The following is a 23,681-nucleotide window of genomic DNA, read 5'->3' as shown; positions in this document are numbered from 1 at the left end:
GTTCTTTATTTCACTTAGTGCATCCTTCTTTTCTGACTGGATCTTGTTTAGGCTGTTGAGGTCCTCACTAAGTTCCTTGAGCATTATTCTAACCAGTGTTTTGAACTCTGCATCTGATAGATTGCTCATCTCCATTTCATTTAGCTTTTTTTCTGGAGTTTTGATCTGTTCTTCTATTTGAGCCATGTTTCTTTGTCTCCTCATTCTGGCAGCCTCCCTGTGTTTGTTTCTATGTATTAGGTAGAGCTGCTGTGACTCCCTATCTTGGTAGCATGGCCTAATGTAGTAATGTGTCCTGTAGGGTCTGGTGGCACCCTACAAGATAGGTACTCAAGCCCTTTGTGTGGGCTGAGTACACCCTCCTCTTACAGTTGAGCCTTGGTTGCTTTAGGCAGGTCAGTGGCAGGGATTTACCCAAGCCATTCGGCTGCAAGGACTGTCTGTGACCACTGACTGTCAACCTCTGCCCTCTGTGGAGGATCAGCTGTGTAGGGGCAGGGTGGTGATGCTCTGATGTGGTCTGTAGTTGTCCACTGGGTGGCAGTTTCCTGCTTGGTACAGGCCAAGGTAAGCCCCAACCTGTGTTTTGCCTGGGGTCATCCTGCCTGAGCTATAAAGGGATCTGAGATGGCTGCTACTTGTGCTGGGCTTGGAGATTCACAGGCTAAGTCAAGCTGTGAATCTAGACTGGCACTGAGGCTGGCTGTTGTTTGTTTGTTTGATAGGATTTAGGAAGTTGTGAAGCATGAGCCAAAACAAGCCGTTCGTATGGAAAAGCCACTTTTAATAGCTGTAAGTTGTGTGGGTCAGAGCCTGGGGTGGGGGGTCTCCAGGGTGAGACAGACAGTGTTAGCCAGTCTGATGAGTTTCAGATGTGGCACTTGCCTGCCGGCTCTGTGGCTCTGTAGGGGAAAGGGTTAAGAAAAGGGACAGTGGCCTCTGCTGGCCTTTCTGTCTGGGAGAAAGCTGTTCCACAGCTCTTGCCTTGATGCCAGACACTTCAGTTCCTTCCCGTACGCCACTGGTGCCTTTCAAGCTGCTACTGTGGTGTTGGGGCTCAGAGGGAATGAGTCTGAGTATGTCCATGTGTAGGTTCTTTTAAGAGGAATTGCTTGGGACTCCAGAAGTTATTCACCAACTCAATCCTTGCTGGTTTTTGCAGCCAGAAGTTGTGAGGATTTATCTTTGTGGCACTGGAACCCTTGGCTGGGGGGCCTGGCGTGGGCCTGGGACTCCTTGCTCCTGAAATATTCCTCCTGAATTTCTATTCACCACGTGTGGATGTGTGACCAGCCCATTCCATGTCTCTGCCCCTCTTACCAGTCTGGATGGATGTGGTTTCTTTAATTCCATAGTTGTCAGACTTCTATTCAACTCCACTTCTGACAGTTCTGAGTGATGGTGGTTCTATAACATAGTTGTGATTTTGATGTGGTTGTGCAAGGAGGTGAGCCATGTTTATCTATGTTGCCATCTTGACTGGAAGCTGTCCCTGTTTTATGAATAAGTGTTCAAATAATACTTTTTATAGTACACACATGGTGGGTGGGGGTGGTAGACAGCAATCTATACATATGTATCTGCCCCAATGTGTCGACCTTGTGGTGATGTCAGGCTTTCAAAAACATGGAAAGAAAGAAAATGAGAACGACACTTTAAAGTTCAGTAGATTTGGGGGATATGTATGTGTGTTGATGTGATTGTGAAAGGGGCAGGATAAAAGCCTGAGCTTTTTTTGTTTTATTTTGTTTTGTTTTTTTAAGATTTTACTTATTTATTTTTAGAGAGAGGAGAAGGGGGGGGAAAGAGAGGGAGAGAAACATCAGTGTGTTGTTCACTCTCATTCTCCCCCCACTGGGGACCTGGCCCACAACCCAGGCCTGTGCCCTGACTTGGAATCAAACTGGCGACCCTTTGGTTTGCAGGCCAGCACTCAGCCACTGAGCCATGCCAGCCAGGGCTGTTGGTTTTTTAAAGCGTGTGTAAGTGCATATTAAGGCTATACAATTGAGATTTGGTGTATGTTTCAAAGATTCAGATTTAATCTGTATAGCTTTATACATTTATAAAAACGTGCCCCCAAACATTTTTTCTCATGATGTGGGACATGAAAATATATTTGCTACTTTGCTTCTTATACCAGTTACAGCAAAGAGGCTTTGTAATTTAAAACTTTTCTCTTATGTAGTAGGGCAAGATAGTGCAGAATCCTAGAGAAAATCAGAGATGAAGAGATTAATCTTGGTAAAAAATACTGACAATTTCATCTTTACAGAAGGTTTGTAATAAGTGTCAGTTTTATTACAAATGTAGAGAATGAGAACAAATTTTAACAGTATACACAATAAATGTATTAAGTTCAAAATAGTCTTTGGTTAGGAATAGCAATATTTTTATTTCTGCCAGAATAGCTGAATGACCAGTAAAATAATTTGTCAAGTAAAAGCTAGAATTAGAAATCAGGATGGTGGAGTGTTAAATAAACAGTGGCACAGCTAGAAATGTAATGTTCTTTAGCAAACATCAGAAACTTCCCACCTGAGAAAGCCTTTGCTAATCCTTGTCTACCTAGCATGGTTTTCTGGTTAATAGACAGTCTCCTTCGTTGCCAGCAGGTGCCGCCACTTCACCTCCTCTCTGCCAGAGCCGTTTCAGCTGTCTGGAGTCCTCTTTCTTTGATAATTGCTTCCATCTGTTTCAATCTACTGGGCAGCTGAAGTTTCATCCTAGAAGGATTTCTGTCGAATAGAGCAGTGGTTAAAACCATGGGCTTTAGAACCACAGTACCTGGGTTCAAGTCCCTGCTATATGAATTACTAGCTTTCTGGTTGGGCAAGTTAGTTATGTCCTTTCTTTTCCTCATTTCTAAAGTGAAGAGAATAATCATCATATAGGGATGTCAGATTTAATACATGGAGACTGGTTATTACAGTACCTGGCACATGGTAAGGGATCAAATGTTAGCTGCTATTAGTACTGTTATTTTGCCCTGGCATCATACATAGTTCAACTTCGGAGTAGTAGCCCTTCTAGGTGTCATTAATAAAAATAACAACACGCTTTTCATACTTTATACAAATACTTCATTCTCTGTTTCCTTTGTGTCCCTTGGAAAATAGGAATTGCCTGAACTCTGCAGAAGGAGCTGCCTCTAATATCTGGTGGTCCTAGATACATGGAGGTTTGTTTAATATGGGGGCAACAGGAAGTATAGGAAGAAGATGTGCAAGTTTCTAATTGGACCACCCTGCCAAACCACCACCTAATCTTTCTCAGAGTCACTGCTGAGGGCAGGGAGGACTGGGTCTGGAATTAGATAGTCTTTGAATAAGGACAAACTGACCTGGGGGACTAGAATGTAGCAAAATTTCAACATGGTGTAATGTAAATGGGAGCAAGATGGAGATCTTACTTGGAATCAGATTGTAGAAGGCTTATTTTAGAACACAAGCGGACCTTAAATTATTTATCTCCAAGGGAAAATTAGGGTCTAGAGAGGTTAGATGATTTACTTAACTGCCTAAGGTCACACAGCAAAGTAGTAATAGTAGAATTGATGCTAGATAAGTTCACTATAGACACTTTTGCTTCCATGTTTGTTTGCCTTTTTTTTTTTTTCCTGTTTTCATAAAGGGTTAACTTAGGTCACTTTACCTGTCTTTTTCTTCATTTGTAAAATAGTATTTTCTGATTCTTACAGGGTGATTATCTTAGGCAAGAAAAACTATTTTATATAATATAAAATGATAGGAATATACAGTAGTTCTCAAACTATGATTTTTGATGTAATTTATTGTTTCTAAATTGTAAATATATATATAACATAAATTTTCCATTTAAAAAAAAGATTTTATGTATTTATTTTTAGAGAGAGGGGAAGGGAAGGAGAAAGAGGGAGAAACATCAATGTATGGTTGCCTCTTGTGTGCCCCCCACCAGGGACGCAGCCCATAATCCAGGCATGTGTCCTGATTGGGAATTGAACTGGTGGCCCTTTGGTTTGCAGGTTGGTACTCAGTCCACTGAGCCACACCAGCCAGGGCAAATTTTTTATTTTTAAGTGCACAATTCAGTGGCATTAATTATACTTATAATGTACATACATCACCGCTGTTTGCAAAACTTTTTCATTATCTCAAGTGGAAATTCTGTAACCGTAAAGCAGTAACTTCCTGTTCTTCCTTCCCCCGACCCCTGGTAACCTCTAATCTACTTAGTGTCTCTATGAATTTGCCTTTTGTAGGTAACTCATGTAAGTAGAATCATATAGTCTGTTTCTGGCCTGTTTCACTTAGCATAATGTCTTCAAGTTTCATCCATTCTGCATTATATATCAGACTCTGTTCCTTTTTATGGGTGAATATTATTTCTGTGTGTGCGTGTGCATGTGTGCGCGCACGCGCACGCTCGAGTGTGTATGTTCATCCATTTATCAGTCAGTAGACATTTGGGACTTTGCCTTTTGACTTTATAGATAATGCTGTTATAAAAGTTTGAGTTTTACTTTCAGTTCTTTTGGGTATATACCCAGAAGTGGAATTATTGCATATATGGCAATTTCATTTTTTTTTTCCATCCCCACCCGAGGACATGCTTATCGATTCCACAGAGAAGGAAAGGGAGGGAGAGAGAGGGGGAGAGAAACATTAATGTGAGAGAAACATTGATCACTTCCATGCCTGGACCAGGGACCAAACCCTCAACCTAGGACGAAACTCCCTGTCTTAGTAACGCGGCCTATTGTAGAAGAGCACACCTGTAACTTGGATGGGGCGGGGCCTTAAGTAATCACCAGGGTGGGGCAACCCGTATGAACCAGGTTGATGGAGTCTCAGATATGTGGTTCTGAGTGGGAGATGGCTCTAGAAGGGACAATGGACACTGCCTGGCCTACAGACTTTTTTCCGGGAGGAGGCTGTTTCCTGGCACTCACCCTGATGCCAGACACTTTTTTCTCCCTGTATGCCACTGGTGCCATTTCAGCTGCTGCCCTGGTGCTGGAGCCCAGAGGGAGTGAGTCTGCGTAAGACCTAAGTCCATTGTGGGCCTTTTAAGAGGAGATGCCTGAGAATCCCACAGTTTCTTCCATTGTCCCAGTCACCACTGGTTTTGCAGCCAGAAGTTATGGGGACTTACTTTCCGGGCACTGGAACCCAGGGCCAGGTGGTCTGGTGTGGGGCTGGGATCCCTTGCTCCAGAGGTATCCCTCCAGTTTTTAACCGCTGCTCATGGGTGTGGGACTGCACGTTCCCTCCTACCTGTCTGAATGAATGTGACTTCCTTAATTCCTTGGTTGTCGGACTTCCATACAGGAAGGAACTTTCCTGTCAATTCTGACAATTCTGGTTTGTAGTTGTAAATTTTGCTGTGGCTATCTGAAGAGGCGCACTGTGTTTACCTGCACCTTCATCTTGACCAGAAGTCCATATCACATTACTTTTAAAGTAAGATTAAAGCAAAGTTAGATATTGAAAAAAAGATAGTATGGGGAACCTGAAGACCCATTACTTATGGCTAATGCATGACCTATGCATGCTGTTTTAAAAATGATGGTGCAGTATTACAGGCGTAATTACATGTGCTGATTTTAAACTTAATACTTCATAAGCACTTTTCATTGTTATTTGTTGTAATAAACATGTTAATGGTCACATATCCATCAGAGAGTGTATGTTAGCCTTGGATAGCTTAGCCATTTTTCTACAGGGTAAGTCTGGTTTTATCTGAACTGGCCTTTAAAAGATGATTTCTCTCTTTCTCACCCTATTTCACTCCCCCAAATATCTAAGAGAGGCAGATGGTTGCTGGCATCAGTGAATATTCCCTGCTTAAAATTCTGGATTTCCTGACTTTATCTGCTCTTTTACTCTTTAGGTATATTCCATAAAGACATTTTGAGAAAATAGCCTTCCCATCATTTTTTTCTTACCACGTGTTTAAAAAAGAGAATGCCAGGAGTTTCTGTGTAATAACTGATAACTGTTTGCATCTAGTCTTGCATCATCCTTTTCTAGTGATGTTACCCTATGAATAAGAAAGTCTTTTAACAAATTCTGATCCAAAATGTGGTTTGCCACAAAATTTCAGGTAGTTTCAGGAAGGAAAAGCAATAAAAAGAGTTGTAAAAAGAAACAGAAAATACCGGAAAACATAATGAGTCTACATTTTACTTAGAAACTTCCTTTCAAGTGAAATGTGATTGATCACCATATGATATGTAACTATAACACAAAGAACATAAGAAGACTGTCCTTAAGACAATAGATAATATTTTTACAGTGCAAGTTAACCAAAAGGTTTTAGAAGTTCTTAGAATGGTTCATTTAAAAACTAATTTAGCCGTTCTGAATTACTTATGTAATTACAGATGGGTTTGATCTGTGAAAACCACATAGAATATTCAGTATTGACATGTAACCAACAATTATATAGAGACTACTACCAAAGGAAGATGTATTTCTTGATGACAAAATGACAGAGAAATGTAAACTAAAATTGCAGAGCTTTGAAAAGGAGCCCATCATTATTCCCTCTGACTTAAATAAACTGTCAAAAAGAAAACCTTTTTTTCTTTTTCTTTAACTTTTTAAGTTTTTAATTAAATTTATTGGGGTAACATTGGTTAATAAAATCATATAGTTTTCAAGGGTACAATTTTATGATATATTATTAAGAAGAAAATCTTAATGGTCACTTGTTAGTCCTCCCTCCAACCCCTAGTAACTGTAACTAATTTCCCCTCTATCTCTATGGATTTGCCTCTTCTGGATATTTTTGTAAATAAAACTATACATTATGTGTGGTCTTTGTTATTTGGCATCTTTCAGTTAGCATAGCATGGTGTTTTCAAGATTCTTCTGTGTTGTAGCACTTATCAATACTTCATTTCTTTTTATGGCTACATAACATTCCATTATATATATGTGTGGTATATGTAAATATATCACATTTTGTTATCTCATTCATCATTGATTGACATTTGGCTTGTGTCTACCTTTGGCTATTGTGATTGCTGCCATGAACATCTGTGTACAAGTTTTTGTATGGATTTTGTTTACTTTTTTGGATACATACATCAAAGTGGAATTGTTGGAACTGCCAGATTGTTTTCTGAAGCGGCTGAACCATTTTACATTTTCATCATCAATAAATAAGGGTTTCATTTCTCTGCATTCTTGTCAACATTTTTTATTGTCCATCTTTTTGATAATAATCATCCTAGTGGGTATGAAGTGGTATCTCATTGTGTCTTTAATTTGCCTTTTCCCTAATGACTAATGATACTGAGCATTTTCCTGTGCTCATTGGCCATTTGTATATTTTCTTTGGGAAGACATTATCCTTAAAGCTAAATATTGGTACTTACTGTTGGGAATGCTTTTGTTCAGATTAACTTTATTCCTTTATCTGATGTTAAAGTGTTTTTGCTTCATTAATTCAGATGTTTTAGTCTATTCTTGAGGGGGTTTTTTTGAAAGATAATCTAGATACAACTTTCCCCTATGAAAAAAAAAGTTATTTTGTATTCTGGCCTGAAATGCCTGTAAAGACAATTTGTCCCCACTCTGATAAGCAATGATATACAAATAAAAAAATTTTTCAAGATTTTATTTTTTAAAAGATTTTACTTATTTTTTTAAAGATTTTTATTTATTTATTTAGAGAGAGGGGAAGGGTGGGAGAGAGAGAGAGAGAGAGAGAGAGAGAGAAACAACAATGTGTGGTTGCCTCTAGCATGCCTCCAGCTGGGGATCTGGCTGGCCGCCCAGGCATGTGCCCTGACTGGGAATTGAACCGGCAACCCCTTTGTTCATAGGCTGGAACTCAATCCACTGAGCCACACCAGCCAAGGCTTATTTATTTTGGAGAGAAGGGAAGTGAAGGAGCTAAAAGAGGGAGAGAAACATCAATCAGTTGCTTCTCACACACACCCCATCTGTGCCCCAGTGGGGGAACCAGGCTCACAACTCAGGCATGTGCCCTGACTGGGAATCGAACGAGCAACCTTTCACTTTGTGGGGTGACACCCAACCCACTGAGCCATGCTGGTCAGAGCCAAATAAAATGTTTAGTAGACTCTTTTAGGTCAAAATTTTATCGTAAATTTATGTCTTTAGGCTGAAAGAGTTAACAGAGGGAACAAATCACAAGCAGCCTCATTAAAAACTTTGTTTTGTTAAAATAAGTAAATAAAACTTTGTTTTATTTTATATATTTTCTGAGAACACTCACTGACCTTTAGTTAGGAGAAAGATCTTAAGGGATATTGAGGCATGATATAGCAACTGAAGTTGAAAGAGTACTTTAAACATATAGGTAGGGGAAACTATGCCCACATTTGGATAGGTATGAAAAAGGACACGATTTCATGTTTGATATCCCTCTCTCTCCAGCGTGGTACCATGCGACGACGCTATGAAGATGATGGCATTTCAGATGATGAAATTGAGGGGAAAAGAACTTTTGACTTGGAAGAGAAACTTCACACCAACAAATATAATGCAAATTTTGTTACTTTTATGGAGGGAAAAGGTCAGTATAATTTTGATTCAGATGTATAGTCTCTTAGTGTAGGACGTTTATACTCTGGGAACTGTGTCTCAGCATCTGTGCAGCCAGGATATTGCCTGTTGATGCTATTTAGTTTTCTCTTACTGCACAGTACCACGCACACACCACTACCTTCAACTTCCCCCCCACCCCATGAGTAATTCTCTGCTATATTAGAAGAAGCAAGCATTAGGGCAGGAATACTGTTGGAATTTTTCCCTTTAGGCCCGTTCCATCTTTCTCTCTCCCCTCGGTTTGGCTTTAATCATCAATAGTATAATAAAACACCTTTTACACATGTACCCAAACTGAAGTGTGTGATTCTGTGTGTACCATGCAGCTTTGCTCCTTGGCAAACTGACAAGGATGTCATGGTATGTATTGTTGTGGGTAGAGTTAAATTTTTTGGCTGTTAAGAGACAGGGTGATGATAATTTCTGCCTAGGACTTATGAGATGATTCATTAACAGCAATACCCCCTATTGGTTGAAATATGAATTAACTGTGGAAACACAGACGTAGCAAAGCCCTGAACCCTGCTTCTCAGTTACTTTTTTTCCAGCCATACCTTTCACCTTTCTAACAATGTTTTCCTGTGGTGACAGATTTTAATGTAGAGTATATTCAGCGAGGTGGCTTAAGAGACCCTCTGATTTTCAAGAACTCCGATGGACTTGGAATAAAGTAAGTGTTCTTGGCCTGATTACATATGGTTGTGAAATGGCCATGTTATACCTAGAACTGCAGACAATGCAATATTGATCATTGATAATTGAAAATAATTTTCCTATTTAGTTTTAAAAGGGTGTATATTTCTTTTGTTATAAAAACAGTTCATGGTTGTTATAGGTAAATGAAAAATACAGGTGAGCTAAGAAGAAAATAAAATCATTTCTATTTAAAATACATTTTCAGCCCAAATAAGAATATTGATGTCTCAACTGATTCTTAGTACTTTAAGAAAAAACTTACACTGACTAGAAAAGTTGTGCTTCCCATTTAAGTTGTGTTTATTGGTGTTTGTTTCATAGGATGCCAGATCCAGACTTCACTGTGAATGATGTTAAAATGTGTGTGGGTAAGTATTAAGCTTGTGGCCTTTGTGTCTTTGAGACAGATTTTAGATTTAGGACTGAGTCTTAACTCTCTTGAGATTTGAAGGCTTAGAAGCATTGGACTATATATTTGATTGGAGTAGATAGTACTCGAAGTAGTTTCTAGATTAGAAACTACTATTCAGCAGCTGAGAATTTTCTCAAAGGGAATTACAAAGTTGCTTTGTTTAGCACTCATTAGACATAGAACATTCGAATCTCTGCTTCTTTCCTACCTACCTGCCATCTCTGTGTACCACTGCCCGCCCCCCCGCCAAGAGCTTGCCTTCCGTGGCTCTTCACCCTTCCCAGGAAAGTGAAATTTTATATCTCTGAGCCAAGAATGAAGCTTCATTCATATCTCTGCTTTTCTTTTTTTCCCTGAAAGCAATAGAAAAAGTTCCAGGAAGTTTTTTCCACTGCGCCATTGGGTAACTTAGATGAGATTTAAAACTTTGTAGACTGAGAAGTAGATACATTAAAATTTCTCTTCATCAGTGACTGGTTAACTTGAGTCTTTAGTCTTTAGATATATATTTTATTATATTCAAAATTAGGAAAAGAAAGCAAATTAGAACAATCTAGTTAAAGAATAAAACTACTACTTGGGGTTAGTTAAAGATAGACGTGCCAGGGTCCTTAGGAATTCATAGATGATCACTGTCCTGTACACAAAGCAGTAAAGTAGATTAGAATCTTTTAGAAATGTTTCCAACATGAAACAAAAGGAGTTTTCTGATGCTTTCCTCCTGCCACTACAATTTCCTTTGCTGAAGCTCCACTGCAGTCTCTCACTTTGGAAGTTAAATATTGCAGTACTATCTCTTGGCCACTTGAGGGCCCTTTTTAGACTGTGTATCCAAGAGGTGCAAGTCATAGATAACCCAGGTAGAGAAAAATTATTTCCCTGTTATTTACTTCCTCACTGTTTCTCTATCAGAGTCCAGTCATCTGCCTGTCACTATGTATTTCCTAGTACCTAGCACATTCTCTGGAGTGTAGTAGGTGCTCAGTAAATCTGTTGAGTAATTAAAATGCTTTTTCTACTCTTCCCAAGATAGGGCTCTCCCAGGGGTCCTCAGAAAAACCCATTCGAGTACTTTTCAGTCCATCACTTGACTTCTTTTCCTAGTAGACCCCAAGAACAATAATTCCCTGGATCTTTAAGTTAATAGACCACCACAACCTTTTTCTGTTGGCCAAGCATTCTTTAAGGGTTTGTGGTCCACAAATGTCCTGTGTCGGAGTCATCTGTAATATTTGTTTAAAATAATGAACTTCTGGATCTCACCATTGACTTACCCAAATTTGTAAGCTACACAAATATAAGGACTTACTCAATCACAAGTCTCCTTATGAATTTCTTCTCACCTCTTACCATTTTTTCATTTCTTTAATAATATATTTACTGCTAATGACCTTTGGAAGCCTTTGGTAACTGTATATTTTCCAAATAGACCTGTAAATGGTCACAGATATCTTTGCTGTGATTTAAAATGAAGCAGTGATTATAGCGAAACTAACAGACATCAGACATTTCAACTGATGACTAACTTTATGTCCAGGTTGTTTGAAGTCTAGATGATGGAAGTTTAAAAAAAAAAGTAGTCTAATATATTTTAATAGCAAACTTACAGAATAGCATAGAACACAGACAACATTAAAAACATGCATTTGCATGTAGGACAAGTCAGAAAAGTATAGGGAATGGATGGAATCTACTGTGGGATAAAAATGCTACCAACACCATTGAGTTGCCATCAGAAAGAAATTTACTTGTTCTTAAAAAATCCAAGTGCTGGCATTGTCCAGAAAGAAAGAACAGATTTATTTATAATTGCTTTAAAGTTGAACTGCCAAGACTTGTTTACTAAAACTTTTTGACCTGCATGAATGCCTTATATCCCTGCGATATTTTTAAAAATTCACACAAAAGTGAAGTGGAAAAACTGCCAATACCTGATTTCCGTCCCTTGTTTGTTTTCCACTTGCAGTCAAGTTCTTAGGAAGATAGTTGGGTTTTTCTTCCTTTTGGATAACTAATGATTGTCAAAAGGCAGTGAGCAAACACTTGGTGATTACAATAATCTTTTGTCATTGTATGTACTGTGGTTAATTCAGTCGTCTTTTCTACAATACTTAAAATGGAATGTTACACCTCCATTGTCAGTTCAAGTCCCAGAAAGAAGAAAGCTGTTCTGCCCCGGCTGGTGTGGCTCAGTGGATTGAGTACCGGCCTGCCAATCAAAGGGTTGCTGGTTGATTCCCAGCCAGGGCACATGCCTGGGCTGTGGGCCTGGGTTATGGGCCAGGTCTCCAGTTGGGGGCACACTAGAGGCAACCATATGTTGATGTTTCTCTTCCTTTCTTTCTCTTTCTCCTTTCCCCTCTCTCTAAAAATCGATAAATAAAATTTCTTTCAAAAAGAAGAAGAAAGTTGTTCTATCATGTAAACTTTGTAATGGTATATATTGGTTAAGAGTATGAACTTGAACAAAACTGTCTGGGTTTAAATTTCAGCTCTACTAATTACTAGCTGTGTAACCTTGGACATGTTACTTAAGTGTGAAGTGCTTCGAACAACATCTGGCACATAGCACATGCCCAGTAAATGTTAGCTATAACTATGTCATTATTTTATCTAAGAGCCCTGGTGGCATTCTTTTTTTTTTTTTTTTTAAGATTTTATTTATTTTTAGAGACAAGGTAAGGGAGGGAGAAAGAGAGGGAGAGAAACATCGACGTGTGAGAGATACATTGATCGGTTGCCTCTTGCACACCCCTGAGTGGGGACCTGGCCCGTAACCCAGGCGTGTGCCCTGATTAGGAATCGAAGCAGTGACCTTTCAATTTGCAGGTAGGCACTCAATCTACTGAGCCAACCAGCCAGAGCTCTGGTGGCATTCTTGATCTACCTTCTTAAAGGACAACATTTACTTTAATTTTTTTATTTTTATTTAAAATACAGATAATATTAAATTCACCATTGTCATAATTTTGAAGTATACGACTCAGTGGCGCTAAGTATATTCATAATGTGCAACTATCATTAATATATAGTACCAGAACTTCTTTTATCACCCCAAAAGGGAATTCCTTACCCATTAAGCAGTCCTCCTCATTCGCTCCTTCCCTCTACCCTGGCAACCACAAATCTGCTTCCCGTCTCTGGATCTGCTTATTCTGGATATTTCATATAAGTGGAATCACAAAATATGTAGCCTTTCGTGTCTAGCTTCTTTCACTTAGCATGTTTTTGAGGTTTATATATGTTGTAGCATGCAGAAGTACTTAATTCCTTTTTATGGTGGAGTAATATTCCATTGTGTGTGTATACTACATTTTGTTAATCCATTCATCTGTTGATTGATGTTATTTCCACTTTTTGGCTATTGTGACTAGAGCTGCTATGAATATTCATGTAGAAGTTTTTGTTTGAACACTTGAGTTTGATTCTTTTGAATACACATACCTAGCAGTGGATTATGTGGTCGTTCTATGTTTAATTTACTGAGGAAGCATAAACAGTTTTTTGTAGCAGCTGCACCATTTTACGTTCCCACTAGCAAAGTCTGAGGGCTCCAGTTTCTCTGCATCCTGGCCAGCTCTTCTTCCTCTTCCTCCTCCTCCTCCTATCATCATCATCATCATCATCATCATCATCTCCATCTTAGTGGGTGTGATGTATTATCTCTTGTCTGCTTGCCTGTTATCTTTTATCTCTAACCAGACTAAATTCCTTAAAGGCAAGGGATGAGGTCCTAATACTTCTTTTTATCTGCCAAAGCCAGGTATATAGTAGGTATTTATTAGTTTCTTGCAAGTTGAACAATATATTTTTTAAAGATTTTATTTATTTTTAATAAATAAAGGAGGGAGAAATACACGGAGAGAAACATCAGTATGTGGTTGCCTCTCACATGCTTCCTACTGGGGACCTGGCCCACCATGCAGGCATGTGCCCTGGCTAGGAATAGAACCAGTCACCTTTTCGTTCACAGGCTGGCACCGAATCCACTGAGCTATACCAGCCAGGGCCAACAATATTCTTGATATTCCAACAGCAGCATTTTATTTTCTCTTCCCTTGACCACCATTTTCTTAACTTTTTATTTTATTGTATTATTAATTATTCTTACCCCAGGACTTTTTTTTTTTTCCCCATTACTTTCAGAGATAAAGAGGAAGGGAGGGAAAGAGAAAGAGAAACATCAATGTAAGACAGAAAACTTCGATTGGTTGCCTTCGAGTTGGCATCCAGGGATTGAACCCGCAACCTAGATATGTGCCCTGTCTGGGAATTGAACCCGCAACCATTTGGTCTACAGGACAGCACTCCAACCAACTGACTCATACCACCCAGGGCCATTTTCTTAACTTTTTAGCTGTGCTGCCTTTTCACACCTTCTCTTTCTCTTACACTGTTGTCTCTGGAATTCGTTGAGTCTTTCTTGCTGGAATTCTATTTATTCTTCAGGGCTAAACTCAATGACTCTCCTTCCCTCTCTTCTATAGTCAGTCTAGGTTTTGTTTTGTTTTGTTTAAAGCTTTCTTTTTTAACATTTTATTTATTTTTAGGGAGGGGGGAGGGAGTGAGAAAGAGAGGGAGAGATATTGATGTGCGAGAGATACATCAGTTGGTTGCCTCTTACATGCCCCCAACTGGGGACCTGGCCCACAATCCAGGCATGTGCCCTGACTGGGAATTGAACCAGCGATCTTCCAGTTCACAGGCTGGCACTCAGTCCACTGAGCCACACCAGCCAGGGGCTTTAAAATATTTTTATTTTTATTTTTATTTTTAACTACTGATTAATTAAGCGCCTGTGTCATGTTAAAGATTTTACTTTGTTAACTAAATTCTCACAACAGATTGCAAAATGATGTTATTGAAGCTGAGATTTACAATTAGATCTCTTTGGCTGCAAAACTATTGTTTTGTCCCCTTACTATATCATGCCACTTCTTGTAGCATTCTGCCTTTTGTTGTAGTTGTTATTGTTGGTTGAGAATTTGCTATAGATAGATCATTGTGTCCATTATAGTATCCTTTTCATTTAGTAAGTATTTGTAGAATGCATGAAAAGAGTTTTATATTAGAAATGCTGCCCTGGCTGGTGTAGCTCAGTGGACTGAGCATAGGCCTGTGAAGCAAAGGGTTGCCGGTTCCATTCCCAGTCAGGGCACAGGCCTGGGTTGCAGGCCAGGTCCCCAGTAGGGACATATGAGAGGCAACCACACACTGATGTTTCTCTCCCTTTTGTTCTCCCTCCCTTCCCTTCTCTGTAAAAGTAAATAAATAAAATCTAACACCCCCCCCCCAAAAAAAAAGAAAGAAATGCTTCATAGGTTTGGGAATGACCCTTTTAAACAAAAAAGTAGACAGATTCAAATTTAATCTAGTTCTCACTGAATAGTGGGTCTTTTATTCAATTTGTGGGATAGATCAGGTTATTTCAAACCTGTATCAAAGCGTTGTAGCTTAGTCGATAAGCACATTGACTCTAGAACTGGGCTGCTTGCATTCTTGTCCTGCTTTGTCCCATAAGTTACCTGTCACCTGTCTTCTCCTCTGTGAAATGAAGATCACTACTTAGCATTTAGAATGCCATAGAGAGTAATTATTGTATTTAATATTACGCATCATCTTTTCCATTTTCTGTGATTTGATTTTCTGTTGATTATTCATCTCAGGTCACAACTATCTCCTTGTCTATTATTGAATACCCTAAATAAGAAAGGATAGTTTGTTACCTTTCACTTGTATTTCATATTCGTAGTACATTTAGGGATATCAGTGGCTCCGCAGAGCTGGCCAATCAATGGATGCATTTTTCCTGGCAGGGAGTCGTCGGATGGTGGATGTCATGGATGTGAACACACAGAAAGGCATTGAAATGACTATGGCTCAGTGGACACGCTACTATGAGACCCCTGAGGAGGAGCGAGAAAAACTATATAATGTTATCAGCCTAGAGTTTAGCCACACCAGGCTGGAGAACATGGTGCAGAGGCCCTCCACGGTTAGTCTAACCATTTTCCCCACATCGTCATTGACTCCAACAGGGTTGTTTATTTACCAGGAGAATTTATTACTTTTTTGTACATACTAAGATGAAGATAAAGATGACCAAGACAATTTGATAAGAATGACTTGTATTTTTAGATGGTTCATCATTTTCTAAAATTACTTAATTTTATGTAGGAAGGGGCCATTCTTATTTACTTCACCAATAACTTAATTTAGGAACATGGGCCTTTGCACATACATAATGAAGAAGAGTCTTAAAATTCACTTTTTTCTCTCTCTTTTTTAAATTTTATTGTAATTATTGTTCAAGTACAATTTTCTATCTTTTACTCCCATCCTAGCCCACCCACCCAGCCCTTCCCACTTCCCTCCCATTTCCACCTGCCCCTAGTTTTTGTCCCTGTGTCCTCTATACTTGTTCCTGTAAACCCAAATTCACTCTTAAAGGTACTGTCATTAGGAAGTTTGCCTAATAAATTTCTGTTCTATAGGTTTGCTGAGAAGCTTGGGCGAAAACTGGTTTAGAGCCAGGTGATTGTTTTATGAAATGATTTCTTGAGTTGATTCTATTGGATGACTATTAGAAATAAATTGACACCCCATTCTGAATGGAAAGTTAGATTTTGATCCTTAGGTCTCCTGAAGGTAGAGGTTGATTTCACCCATCTCTTGGCAAAGTAGTGGCTGTCTGCAGGACACTGAGAAAACTTGTTTCCCTGAGGGGGATTGGTTTCACTTTGAAATAGACCTAGTCATTTTATTAAAGTCATGGTCTCAGTGTTTTATCAATCTCCAGTTAAATTATCTTAGTTATACTTTTTGACTTTCATAGTTGAAATATGGTAATTATTATAATTTTGTTATGAACATGTGTATATATGTTTGTACATACACACCTTAAGGTTACTAGTAAGTTACATTGTTCTTACGCTAATACATCGATATGGATAGACCGATGGGAAAATGTTCACAGTATTTCACTGTTATCTGAAGAGATAGTGCAATTTTTTTTGTCATTGCCTCTTGTTATTGGAGATGCTATAATGAAACACTACAGAATTTCTCATTAAGAATCCCCCCCCCCGCAGAATAACAAAAATCCTTTTTGTAGGAAGTATAGGTGGTTAAGTATTTAGCCTTGTTACTAGCCAAACATGATATACTTAATAAATACAGGATTCAATAAGAGAGATGTGATAATTAACATTTTTAATAAATGTGTTCCTTCATATTTTTAGAATTTCAGTTTAAAAACAATATGATTGTACTTAATAAAGTTAAAACTTGATCCAGATCATACTTTTTCATTCTTAAAACTTAGAAATGTGTAATTCACACAGGAAGCCTTCTTTTTAACATTCTTAATTTATTCATTTTATCCCCAATTTTGATAATTTAAAATGCTGATAAAAATAATTTTATAAAAATTAGAAAAATACTACCATTAAATGGAGGGGTAGAATCTATGGAAGGGCTTGGAAATAGAAACTTTTCTAGAGAACAAAAGACAATGCATAAGTATGTTTTAGGTACTCAGAACATGGCCAGAAAAATTGAGTGAGCCCCTATCAAGGTCCCAACCCTTCCTTTGAAGCCTAAACGTGTCCTCTTCCTTTTTAAAGGTGGATTTCATTGACTGGGTAGACAACATGTGGCCAAGGCATTTGAAGGAAAGTCAGACTGAATCGACAAATGCCATCTTGGAGATGCAGTACCCTAAAGTGCAGAAGTAAGTGGCTTGCCCTGCATTTTCTTCAGTATGTTATGGGAAACCAAAGTGATAGCGAGGAATGGTTGGTTCCTCCCTCCAGAACCTTGCTCTGTGTCCTAAGTATTAAAAACATGAATTATTTAAAGAGTGGCCTCTGCAGTTCCAAGGGAGGAGTGTATGTAAGAGTGTCATAGTCTGTGATCACCCAGTTAGAGCAAAAACTTATCCTGGTAATGTGATGACTTGCCGTTGCGTTCCTCTCACCGACGGGGGGTGGACTGGGTGGAAGATAGAGGGAGCACCTAAGGGGGAGTGTGGCATTGCGGTGGGGCAGGTCCCCTTTTTCTCATCAGTTCACTAACACTGCTGCTTTTTTTGGGTCAGGTACTGTCTAATGAGTGTTCGAGGCTGCTATACTGACTTCCATGTCGACTTTGGTGGTACCTCTGTTTGGTATCACATCCATCAAGGGGGAAAGGTACAGTTGTAGATGTGGCGGGCTTGGAATCTGACAATTTACATGGCTTTGCATTCAGTTCATGTCTGCTTAATATACCCTGGAAATGAATCTATTAGGAGATTGTCCCTACTTGTATCTAGTGAGAATTGCAGATTAAATTGACCTTCTTGGCTAGAATTCAGGAGGAATTAGTATTCATCTAGGCCACTATGATCATGCCAATATTTGCATAGTACTTAGTAAACCTCAGCAGTCCTGTTTGTAGATTCCCAAAGCAGAGTTCTTGAAATGAAAGCAAGGAAGCGGTTTTAGCAGGATAAGATCATTTGTCTATGTGGAAATGTAATAAGATAGTAAAAGGGAACGCAAATTTTACATAGATTCACAATGAAATGAACAAATTGGAATTCAGACCACCTTCTCCTGTGTGAAGGCCTTGGTCTGAAATGTGACCAAAGGAAGCCCTTGCTTCTGAAGATATAAATAGATTTTGAAAGATTATCCTCATTCATAAAGAACTATATTCCAGCTAATTGAAGTATTTCTGAATGCTGTGTGAGAATGGAAATCTAGAATTATTATCAGAGGTTTATCGTATTATCCTCTTATTGTTACTCTTTTTCCCTTTACTTAGGAGTGAATGCAGGGCCCTGGCCAGGTAGCTTAGTTGGTCAGAGCATTGTCCCGATATGCCAAGATTACGGGTTCAATCCCCAGTCAGGTCACATGCAGGAATCAACCAATGGCTCTGACTGGTGTGGTTCCGTAGGTTGGTCATTGTCCCACAAGACAAAAAGTCGCTGATTCATTTCCAAGTTAGGGCACATACCTGGGGTGCAGGCCAGGTCCCTTGTTGGGGGTGTGTGAGAGGCAACCAATCGATGTATCTCTGACATGATGCTGTTTCTCTCCTCTCTCTTCCTCCCTCCCCCTCTCTCTAAAATTAAATAAGTAAAATTTTAAAAAAGAGAATCAACCAATGAATGCATAAACAAGTGGAAAATCAAATAGATGTTTCTCTCTAAAATCAATAAATAATTAGTTTAAATAAATAGAAGCAAATGCACTTGTGAGAGAAAAGTAAAACTGAAATGAAAACACAGGTAAAGCTTTAAAGCTTTTAAAACGTAAGGTCCTAATCTAGAACAACTGTACCTCTAAATCCAAAGTCATTTTATTTACTTTGGATCAATTTAAGTGGTATCCTAAGATTTATCCTTTTGGTCCTGGAACAAAGCAATCCACGCCTGTCTCTTGAAGATTTTGTACCTAACTGACAGTACTATAGAGGCCAAACAGCCAGGGGCGAATAAGGGGCTACCTCAGTAATAAGCAAAATGCCCAGTTTTCTTTGTACGTGTTTATCAGTTCAGGGGTGGGGGGCGACTGGGTCATGTCAATGGCTGTTAACAGACTGAAGTTTTTTAACTCACAGGTCTTCTGGCTCATCCCCCCTACAGCCCACAACCTGGAGCTGTACGAGAATTGGCTGCTGTCAGGGAAACAGGGAGACATCTTTCTGGGCGACCGGGTGTCAGATTGCCAGCGCATTGAGCTCAAGCAGGGCTATACCTTCGTCATTCCCTCAGGTAAACAAAATGGGAAAACGTGGATTATCTGCTCCAGCCATTTTTTTCCTTAAATAAAAGGAGAATGATTAATTAATTACTCCCACGAATGATTATGATGCTGGGGTAGTCAGAAAACGAAGGTGTCTTTTCCAGTTATTATGGAGTAGATGTTGAGTTGTTTGTTTGTTTGTTTGTTTGTTTGTTTGTTTTTAAGCCAGTGGTTTTCTACTGAAAGTATATATCAGAATTGCCAATGGATGCTTTTCAGATCTCCGTGTTTGGGCCCACCATTAGCCTTAGAAATTCAGAATCTCTAGGGATAAAACCTCTTCTGCAGGTGTTAGACAACCCCTGGTTAAGACCTACCTACTCCTCTAATGGATGGCTCTGAAGGCCAGAGAGAGTGCTGAATCAGTAATATTTTTGGTCAGGCACTAGTTCCTGCACTCAAAGCACAGATCTTAGAGTCACACATAGAATTCTGACTCTGTATTTAACTGCTGATACCACTTTGGTCAAGTACTTAAATCCCTCATCGCTGTCTTATTTTGTTGTAAGGAGTAAACACATGTAAACTCTTTTACTGAGCCTGGTTCATAGTAGGTGCTCCAGTAAATAGAAGCAGCATTTATTAAAAGTTTGTTATGCTAAAACTTTACATACATTTTCTCATTTGATGTTTAAACCAACAACCATAGAAAGTATAATTGATCCTGGTTTTATAGAGGATTGTGAGGCTGCAAGAGATTAAATACCTTGACCAACCATTAAGAGGCAGAATCAATAAAAATGTGATGGAGTCTTATACTAGTTCTCTGAGAGAGCTATATTGTGTGCTTACAGCCACTGCCCTTCAACCCCTTTTTCTAGGATGGATTCATGCTGTGTATACTCCTACGGACACATTAGTGTTTGGAGGCAATTTTTTGCATAGCTTCAATATCCCCATGCAGTTAAAAATATACAACATTGAAGATCGGACACGGGTAAGTAAGTCTGTATAACAATTGATGTGAAGACACGGTTTATTCCGTTAAGATAGATGTTATAAGAGATTCATTGTCTTATCCTGGCTGGTGTGGTTCAGTGGGTTGTGGGTCATTCCACAGACTGAAAATCACCTGATTGATTCCCAATCAGGGCACATGCTTGGGTTGCAGGCCAAGTCCCGAGTCCCCATTTGCGGGTGTTTGAGAGGCAACCGATAGATGTTTCTCTCTCACATTGATGCCTCTCTCCCTCTTTTTTCCTCCTTTCCCCTCTCTCTAAATATAAATAAAAATTTTTTTTAAAAGAGAGAAGGATTCAGTGTTTCAAAACTTCATTTTTTCTTTGGGTTAAAATACACTGTTCACATTTTAGGAACACTGAGAGAAAAGTTTAACAAGATTTACATGATTGGCCCTGGCTGATTCGGCTCAGTTGGTTGGAATGTTGTCCTGTTGACCAACTGGTTGCGGGTTCAATTCTTGGTCAGGGTACATACCCAAGTTGTAGGTTCAACCCCCAGTTGGGCGACCAGTCACTGTTTCTCTCTCACATCTCCATCCCCCCCCACACACACACTCTCTCATTAAAAAATAAAATATCTACATGGTTGGTTTTGAGGACTCCAATTCCTTGAGGTTCTTTGTATCTTGGATTTTTATTTATTTATTTTTAGAGAGGGAAGGGAGGGAGAAAGAGAGAGAGAGAGAGACATCAATGTGCAGTTGCTGGGGTCATGGTCTGCAACCCAGGCATGTGCCCTGACTGGGAATTGAACCTGCAATGCTTTGGTTCGCAGCCTGCGCTCAATCCACTGAGCTATGCCAGCCAGGGCTTGTATCTTGGATTTTTATAGGGCTAGAGCTGGACATTTGATAATCTCTTGAGCTGTGTTTTTCATTATTATGCTCTTAGAGTAATTTGTCATAATAGGATTTATCAACTCAAAACTTATGACTTTAAATTCATGTATCTTTCTTTACAAACACTCAAACTATTATATTTTAGCATAAATGTGTTAAGTGCCTTTCTCAACTGAGAGAAATTCTGTGGGAGAATTAAGCACTGTAGAAAATGATGTGCATCTTATTTCTAGGTGTTAGGAAAACGGTTAGTTCATTACATGCAGTGGATACCTTAAAGCAAGATTTGGCAAACTTTTCTGTAGAGGACCAGGTACTAAATATTTTAGGCTTCGTGAGCTGTACAATATCTGTTGCAAGTATTTAACGCTGCCTTGTAGAATGAAATACTTAAACGAATGAGCCTGGCTCAAATAAAATAAACTTTTATTCATGGACATTGAAATTTGAGTTTCATATAATTTTTCCTGTGTCAGAAATGATGTTTTAGTTGTTCTTTTTTTAATCATTTAAAATTGTAAGAAACACTCAGCTCACAGACCTTACAAAAACAGGCAGCTGACCAAATCCATCACCTGCTGTTTACTGCCTGTCCAATACCTTAAGGGTAAATAGGGCTTCTTTGGCAAACCGTAGCTGGTAAGGGCTGAATTATATCTGTACAGGATTAAAGTACAAATGGTATTGATATTAAACAGCAATCAGAGTGCAGAGTTTTTAGGGTGTGTGATGTTCACAACTTGCTCTTAAGTATTTCAGCAAATAACAGCACATATGACTAGAGAGTAGCAAATGCTGGGAAATGTTAACAATCGGTGAATCTTGGAGAAAGCGATAGAAGTGCTGTTCACAGTCAGCATTTCCTAGGTTGCCAGATCCTCTTAAATTTTTGCTCCTAGTGCCAACCTAGGTTTATAGGTTGACTATGGAGAGTTTTTCCTAGGTTAGTTATTGCAATGACTCAATTATCTTACTCTCTTTCTTTGAAAATTATCAGCTTGCTTTTCTCACTATTTTGTTCCTATAGGTTCCAAATAAGTTTCGCTATCCATTCTACTATGAGATGTGCTGGTATGTGTTGGAGCGCTATGTGTACTGCATAACCAACCGCTCCCACCTAACTAAGGAATTTCAGAAGGAGTCCCTCAGCATGGGTAAGTGTTCTGCCTGCACGAACTTTGAAGACCCCCTGTGGGACTGAGGGTGAGGCCAAGAACATTCAGTAGGCTGTTGTTCAGTAGTTTTATTTTTTTACTTAATCTGTACCTGGAAGTACCAAATTTATTCATTGGAGTTGAACACTGATTAACAGCTGATCTACCCAGATGTGAATTGTTAAGCTAAACAAAATAATCTGGATTTCATCTTTGTCTGAGTGAGTTAGTACTTCACTCCTCAAAAGAGTAATCAGTTGTATAGTATGTTTCATTGTATAAAGAATGGTCTTTGACATAATAAAAACTAGGAATATATCATCATAATAACTCTTACTGTATTCTAGGCACTATATAAGCAGTTTACATGCATTAAGTTACATACCTGCCAAATAGGTATTATTTTTGTTTTATAAATGTGGGCATTAAGGTTGAAGAAACTTAAAAAAAAAAAAAAAAGAAAGAAAAGAAAGAAACCTTATCCATGATCTTACATTACTAAGTTGGAATGCTGCACTTTGAACCAGGTTGGTAAGGCTCTAAAAACCTATATTTTAAACTTCTATTTCTCCAACTTCTATCAGCAGAAATATTTTATTGACTGTCAGGATAGTTTTGGTTAGGCAATTTCATGTCATTCCATGCCTTACAATGGAGAAGAGCACTGTGATGTCCTGTGGTCACATGTCACATGGAACATTCAGTCCAAGCAGGATGCTTTTCGCTTTAGCATCGTTTCTAATCCTCATTTGAAAATTCAAAATGTTCACCCAGTACGTGAAAGCAGGATACAGAATTGTGTGCACAGCATGATCCCAAATTTGTTTAAAAATACATCTAACCACAATCACATACATATGCATAGGAAAAGATGGAAAGAAAATATTCAATACATCACACTTAAGTTGGGGTAAAGTATGACCTCTATTTCTTGATACTTCTTTCGTACCCTCCTGTATTTCTTAATTATTGATAATAAACCTGTATTACTTTCACAATAAAAGACCAGTGAACATTATGAAACTCTTCTTTCATTAAAACTTTCATTTTAATTTTGTTTTGTTTGTTGGCTGTGTTGCTAGGATTTCAGTTCCAGAGCTTAATATTATGACCAAAACCACTTTTTTTTTTACTTTTTAAATTAAATTTATTGAACGGCATTGGTTAACGACATTATCTCAGTTTCAAGTGTACTATTTTATAATACGTCATCTACCTATTGCTCACCACCCAAAGTCTAGTCTCCTTCCACGATCATGT

At 38.7% G+C, this 23,681-nt stretch overlaps 1 protein-coding gene across 1 annotated transcript in view; it reads left to right on the top strand.

Moving 5' to 3' along the window:
• KDM2A (lysine demethylase 2A) overlaps window positions 1–23,681 on the top strand; it is an 86,316-nt gene that overhangs the window by 38,641 nt on the left and 23,994 nt on the right. The window contains exons 3-11 of the mRNA XM_045854797.1: window positions 8,394–8,532; window positions 9,156–9,234; window positions 9,582–9,628; window positions 15,489–15,667; window positions 17,298–17,404; window positions 17,771–17,864; window positions 19,282–19,435; window positions 20,288–20,403; window positions 22,295–22,421. Coding sequence (XP_045710753.1) covers window positions 8,394–8,532; window positions 9,156–9,234; window positions 9,582–9,628; window positions 15,489–15,667; window positions 17,298–17,404; window positions 17,771–17,864; window positions 19,282–19,435; window positions 20,288–20,403; window positions 22,295–22,421 — 1,042 coding nt within the window. The remainder of the gene's footprint in view (window positions 1–8,393; window positions 8,533–9,155; window positions 9,235–9,581; window positions 9,629–15,488; window positions 15,668–17,297; window positions 17,405–17,770; window positions 17,865–19,281; window positions 19,436–20,287; window positions 20,404–22,294; window positions 22,422–23,681) is intronic.

The sequence above is a fragment of the Phyllostomus hastatus genome, unplaced genomic scaffold, assembly GCF_019186645.2.
Source record: "Phyllostomus hastatus isolate PE091 unplaced genomic scaffold, TTU_PhHast_1.1 phas_scaffold_11, whole genome shotgun sequence".
NCBI lineage: Eukaryota > Metazoa > Chordata > Mammalia > Chiroptera > Phyllostomidae > Phyllostomus > Phyllostomus hastatus.
The sequence above is the reverse complement of the archived record's forward strand: the minus strand, read 5'-3'. Positions and strand labels throughout refer to the sequence as shown.